The sequence below is a fragment of the Coregonus clupeaformis genome, chromosome 30, assembly GCF_020615455.1.
Source record: "Coregonus clupeaformis isolate EN_2021a chromosome 30, ASM2061545v1, whole genome shotgun sequence".
Lineage (NCBI taxonomy): Eukaryota > Metazoa > Chordata > Actinopteri > Salmoniformes > Salmonidae > Coregonus > Coregonus clupeaformis.
In genome coordinates this window covers 48,681,042-48,687,583 of record NC_059221.1, presented here as the reverse complement: position 1 = coordinate 48,687,583, position 6,542 = coordinate 48,681,042, and the positions used below count along the sequence as shown (strand labels likewise).

Below are 6,542 nucleotides of genomic sequence, written 5' to 3'. Positions count from 1 at the left end.
TGAACGACACCGTGGACAAAGTGGTCGACAGCAGCAGCATCTACGGCATCTCAGGTTGACCAAAATACAGAAAACACTTCTTCTAGAAACAGACAAGACACTGTACATGTAATAAAGACTGATGTACTGACTCTCTCTCTCTCTCTCTCTCTCTCTCTCTCTCTCTCTCTCTCTCTCTCTCTCTCTCTCTCTCTCTCTCTCTCTCTCTCTCTCTCTCTCTCTCTCTCTCTCTCTCTCTCTCTCTCTCTCTCTCTCTCTCTCTCTCTCTCTCTCTCTCTCTACCTACACCCCATCTCTCTTTCTCCTCCATCTCCCTTCTCTCCCTCCCTCTCCAGCCATAGATGGTGTTCCCTTCACTCTGCACCCCAAGTTCGAGACCCAAACGAACGGCATGGTAAGTTGAAATACCACTGACCAGCAGCGTTTCACTGGTAAAGTGACATGGACTACTTTTACTTCCAGTGGTAGAATACCATGAGTCTAAACTCTCTCTCTCCTCCCCCTCTCTTTCCTCCCAGACCCCAACAAACACTCTGAACAACATTCGCATCAAGTCTGTCCAGGACATTGAAAATGAGGTAGGTGTGTGTGTGTGCACGCATGTTATTTTTGTATTGATTGTGTTACTGTCTGGTCCGTTGTCATGTATTTACCATGTTGTGGTATTGATTGTGTTACTGTGTGGTCTGTTGTCATGTATTGACCATGTTGTGGTATTGATTGTGTTACTGTGTGGTCCGTTGTCATGTATTGACCATGTTGTGGTATTGATTGTGTTACTGTGTGGTCCGTTGTCTTGTATTGACCATGTTGTGGTATTGATTGTGTTACTGTGTGGTCTGTTGTCATGTATTGACCATGTTGTGGTATTGATTGTGTTACTGTGTGGTCCGTTGTCTTGTATTGACCATGTTGTGGTATTGATTGTGTTACTGTGTGGTCCGTTGTCTTGTATTGACCATGTTGTGGTATTGATTGTGTTACTGTGTGGTCCGTTGTCTTGTATTGACCATGTTGTGGTATTGATTGTGTTACTGTGTGGTCTGTTGTCGTGTATAACCCATGTTGTGGTATTGATTGTGTTACTGTGTGGTCCGTTGTCATGTATTTACCATGTTGTGGTATTGATTGTGTTACTGTGTGGTCCGTTGTCTTGTATTGACCATGTTGTGGTATTGATTGTGTTACTGTGTGGTCCGTTGTCTTGTATTGACCATGTTGTGGTATTGATTGTGTTACTGTGTGGTCTGTTGTCTTGTATTGACCATGTTGTGGTATTGATTGTGTTACTGTGTGGTCCGTTGTCATGTATTGACCATGTTGTGGTATTGATTGTGTTACTGTGTGGTCTGTTGTCATGTATTGACCATGTTGTGGTATTGATTGTGTTACTGTGTGGTCTGTTGTCATGTATTGACCATGTTGTGGTATTGATTGTGTTACTGTGTGGTCCGTTGTCTTGTATTGACCATGTTGTGGTATTGATTGTGTTACTGTGTGGTCCGTTGTCTTGTATTGACCATGTTGTAGTATTGATTGTGTTACTGTGTGGTCCGTTGTCATGTATTGACCATGTTGTGGTATTGATTGTGTTACTGTGTGGTCCGTTGTCATGTATTGACCATGTTGTGGTATTGATTGTGTTACTGTGTGGTCCATTGTCATGTATTGACCATGTTGTGGTATTGATTGTGTTACTGTGTGGTCCGTTGTCATGTATTGACCATGTTGTGGTATTGATTGTGTTACTGTGTGGTCCATTGTCTTGTATTGACCATGTTGTGGTATTGATTGTGTTACTGTGTGGTCCGTTGTCTTGTATTGACCATGTTGTGGTATTGATTGTGTTACTGTGTGGTCCGTTGTCTTGTATTGACCATGTTGTGGTATTGATTGTGTTACTGTGTGGTCTGTTGTCGTGTATTGACCATGTTGTGGTATTGATTGTGTTACTGTGTGGTCTGTTGTCATGTATTGACCATGGTGTGGTATTGATTGTGTTACTGTGTGGTCTGTTGTCATGTATTGACCATGTTGTGGTATTGATTGTGTTACTGTGTGGTCCATTGTCATGTATTGACCATGTTGTGGTATTGATTGTGTTACTGTGTGGTCCGTTGTCATGTATTGACCATGTTGTGGTATTGATTGTGTTACTGTGTGGTCTGTTGTCGTGTATAACCCATGTTGTGGTATTGATTGTGTTACTGTGGGGTCCGTTGTCATGTATTGACCATGTTGTGGTATTGATTGTGTTACTGTGTGGTCCGTTGTCATGTATTGACCATGTTGTGGTATTGATTGTGTTACTGTGTGGTCCGTTGTCTTGTATTGACCATGTTGTGGTATTGATTGTGTTACTGTGTGGTCCGTTGTCGTGTATAACCCATGTTGTGGTATTGATTGTGTTACTGTGTGGTCCGTTGTCGTGTATAACCCATGTTGTGGTATTGATTGTGTTACTGTGTGGTCCGTTGTCGTGTATAACCCATGTTGTGGTATTGATTGTGTTACTGTGTGGTCTGTTGTCATGTATTGACCATGTTGTGGTATTGATTGTGTTACTGTGTGGTCCGTTGTCGTGTATAACCCATGTTGTGGTATTGATTGTGTTACTGTGTGGTCCGTTGTCATGTATTGACCATGTTGTGGTATTGATTGTGTTACTGTGTGGTCTGTTGTCGTGTATAACCCATGTTGTGGTATTGATTGTATTACTGTGTGGTCCGTTGTCGTGTATAACCCATGTTGTGGTATTGATTGTGTTACTGTGTGGTCTGTTGTCATGTATTGACCATGTTGTGGTATTGATTGTGTTACTGTGTGGTCTGTTGTCGTGTATAACCCATGTTGTGGTATTGATTGTGTTACTGTGTGGTCTGTTGTCATGTATTGACCATGTTGTGGTATTGATTGTGTTACTGTGTGGTCCGTTGTCATGTATTGACCATGTTGTGGTATTGATTGTGTTACTGTGTGGTCCGTTGTCATGTATTGACCATGTTGTGGTATTGATTGTGTTACTGTGTGGTCCGTTGTCATGTATTGACCATGTTGTGGTATTGATTGTGTTACTGTGTGGTCCGTTGTCATGTATTGACCATGTTGTGGTATTGATTGTGTTACTGTGTGGTCTGTTGTCATGTATTGACCATGTTGTGGTATTGATTGTGTTACTGTGTGGTCTGTTGTCATGTATTGACCATGTTGTGGTATTGATTGTGTTACTGTGTGGTCCATTGTCGTGTATAACCCATGTTGTGGTATTGATTGTGTTACTGTGTGGTCCGTTGTCGTGTATAACCCATGTTGTGGTATTGATTGTGTTACTGTGTGGTCCGTTGTCATGTATTGACCATGTTGTGGTATTGATTGTGTTACTGTGTGGTCCGTTGTCATGTATTGACCATGTTGTGGTATTGATTGTGTTACTGTGTGGTCCATTGTCGTGTATTGACCATGTTGTGGTATTGATTGTGTTACTGTGTGGTCCGTTGTCTTGTATTGACCATGTTGTGGTATTGATTGTGTTACTGTGTGGTCCGTTGTCATGTATTGACCATGTTGTGGTATTGATTGTGTTACTGTGTGGTCCGTTGTCATGTAGTGACCATGTTGTGTGTTCGCAGTACAACTACACTTTCATCGTGGAGGAAAACGCTGCCAAGAGAACCAGACCTCTCACCACAGGAAGCACCTCTTAGGCTCAATGACCTTTCAACTCCGACCTCAACAACGGCAGCCTGCTTGACCCACAGCCCCACGGGGGGTCAATGTGATATGTCAGGGTCATGAGATGATAATCAATGTCCAAGTGCCTAGAAGATGACTGACTATAACAGAAGTGTCATTCTACATTCCAGAGTTCCTCCACAACTCCATTTTTATTCCGTGTTCTAAACTCTTACACATTCCATTCTCTCCACCATAGTGTCTTATATGAGACCAGTTAGTTATTTATATATATATATATATATATATGTATGTGTTAGAGATGACTCTTTGAGGGGAAGAGAATGTTGTTTGGCAGGGTATGCTTGTTTCTCTTGTAAGAATAATGGAGGGAACCTATTGCTCTTTCTATTGATTGTTATTGGGGTGTTTAGGGACCAAACTAAATGTTGTTACACTTTCAATGTAAATAATGTTACTATCATGTCTCTGTAGTGAGACATGGGTCATTTCATTGAAGTATGTTACCTGTAACTGGTCATATTTTCTGTATATTGCACAAGCGTAAAACAAATAAAATACCTAATAATTTATTGACATGTTGTGTACCTCTTAAATGGTTTGTTAAGGAAAGTTTGATATCTGTCACAGGGAGAAAAAACTGGTAAACACAGCGACTGCTGGCACTTCTGATTGAACTGATAGGCGTTAGACGCACCCACTGTTCTGCATGATCAAACAGGTAATATGAGATTCTGTAATATGAGATTCTGTTACGGGTTATACACGGAAACAAATGTGAACCTCCCAGTCTGTGCAGCTTTCACCTGTATCCAGACTAGGAGCACCATTCGACAGAAAATTGAGGTTTTGGGGATTAAACTCGATCTGGAGTCAGGTGGATAGAAGATCCTGCAACCGCTTTGTCAATATAAATGCAAACAGAGGTAACATTTAGATTTGTCATCAGCCTCCGCAGTAATCCTGGGCTACTGCAGCATTCCGTAAAAAAGATAACGTCTGCACCCATTATTTCAACTTCTAACAATAATACTTTGTGATAATATTTTGTAATCCAGAATCATTCATTTTGACAGTTTCTTATCTTGTGTTCATGCTGTACTACAGAATACACATAATCCAAAATACCAAATCTGGGATGTCAGAAGGATTAGAACTGCTGGTCACTGCTTTCAGTTTGAATAGGCCTACAGTATATATTTCCATCTACTGGGCAGGTTATGTTACTACATTTGATTCCCGCTTTGAACTGTGATTCACGTCAACTCTTTGCATAATCCTAGCTCTCTTTCTTCCATTCCGACTATCCTATCATAGCTCCTTTTCCTAATTATTTGACCACCTCTATAAACTTGACAATGGTAATAACGGTAGACCTATTATTAAACCGTGGTACTAAGCCTGCCAGTGTTACCAGTGTCTTACTAACTAACTATGGGCCAAGTTTCCTGGACCCAGAACAGGTCTTCTCAGGACTGAAAGACATTGTCTATAGATAATCCCAGTGGTATTCCCAGTCAGTCAGTCAGTCAGTCAGCAAGACGGAGTAGGAGAAGCTGTATTAGTGGAGTAGTGGTTGTAATGCATTAGATAAAGAATGATTAGAATATTACAGGTAAGGAAACACTGACAAGGTGATGTCATTTCAGAGTCGGCCACCAGGAGAAAGATATGGCATCTTGTGCAGGTGAGTATGTTATTGTTGTAGTGATGTTCCATCAGAGCTTGTTCTGGTACAATAAGAAGAAGAAGAAGAAGAAGAAGAATGATAATAATAATAATAATAATAATAATAATAATCACACGTATTTTATGCCTCAGGTAGTTCCTCATCAGAAGCGTGTTTGTCCGGCTCACCTCCACTACATACAGGGATGATATCCAAGGAAAATACATGTGTTGTTTAAAGCTTGTAGTCTGTAACTGTCTTTATCAGGGTCGGACCTGGGGATCATTCAGCTGGGGAAGACTGGAGCAGGGAAGAGTGCAACAGGAAACACCAAAGAGGTGTTTATAGAAGATTTCGCTTCTGAGTCTGTGACTACACAATGTGAGGATGTCCAGAGGATAAAGAATACAGCTTGGGACACTACTGAAACAGTAGGAGGAGGAAGAGGAGGAGGAGAAACAGGAGGAGGAGGAGTAGCAGGAAGAGGAGGAAGAGGAGGAGGAGTAGCAGGAGGAGGAAGTGTATCAGGAGGAGGAGGAGTAGCAGGAGGAGGAGTAGCAGGAGGAGGAGTAGTAGGAGGAGGAGGAAGAGGAGGAGGAGGAGGAGTAACAGGAGGAGGAGGAAGAGGAGGAGGAGTAACAGGAGGAGGAGGAGTAACAGGAGGAGGAGGAGCTGGAGGAAGAGTAGCAGGAGGAGGAGGAGGAAGAGGAGGAGGAGCAGCAGGAGGAACAGGAGAAGGAGGAGTAGCAGGAGGAGGAGGAGAAGGGGGAGTAGCAGGAGAAGGAGGAATAGCAGTAGGAGGAGTAGCAGGAGGAGGCGTAGAAGGAGTAACAGATGGCATACTATCAGCAGTACTAGGAGGAGTTGCAGGAGGAGGAGGAGCTGGAGAAGGAGTAACAGGAGTAGGAGGAGTAGCAGGAGGAGGAGTAGCAAGAGTAACAGGAGAAGAAGGAGAAGGAGTAACAGATGGCATACTAGCAGCAGTACTAGGAGGAGTAGCAGGAGGAGCAGCAGTAGGAGTATCGGTACTAGCTTTGGGAATACCAGCAGGAATAGCAGGAGCAGGAATAGCAGCAGGAGCAGGAATAGCGTTTGCAGGGATTTTTCAGAAATGTACACCAAAATCAACAAGAGGGGGGTGGAAAAGTACAGGTCTGGTTAACAACAACAACAATGATTA

At 42.5% G+C, this 6,542-nt stretch overlaps 1 protein-coding gene and 1 long non-coding RNA gene across 2 annotated transcripts in view; both read left to right on the top strand.

The window, feature by feature from the left end:
* mvb12a (multivesicular body subunit 12A) overlaps positions 1-4,265 on the top strand; it is a 16,341-nt gene extending 12,076 nt beyond the window's left edge. Inside the window, exons 7-10 of the mRNA XM_041857514.2 lie at positions 1-54; positions 336-394; positions 519-578; positions 3,630-4,265. The exon at positions 1-54 is cut by the window's left edge and continues 59 nt beyond it. Of these exons, the coding sequence (XP_041713448.1) occupies positions 1-54; positions 336-394; positions 519-578; positions 3,630-3,704 (248 nt within the window). The 3' untranslated portion in view covers positions 3,705-4,265. The remainder of the gene's footprint in view (positions 55-335; positions 395-518; positions 579-3,629) is intronic.
* Positions 4,266-4,484: 219 nt separating this feature from the next.
* LOC121545303 lies at positions 4,485-5,838 on the top strand. The gene is made up of 3 exons (XR_005996257.1): positions 4,485-4,619; positions 5,343-5,380; positions 5,630-5,838. It is a non-coding gene; the product is annotated as an uncharacterized LOC121545303 (long non-coding RNA).
* Positions 5,839-6,542: the final 704 nt, after the last annotated feature.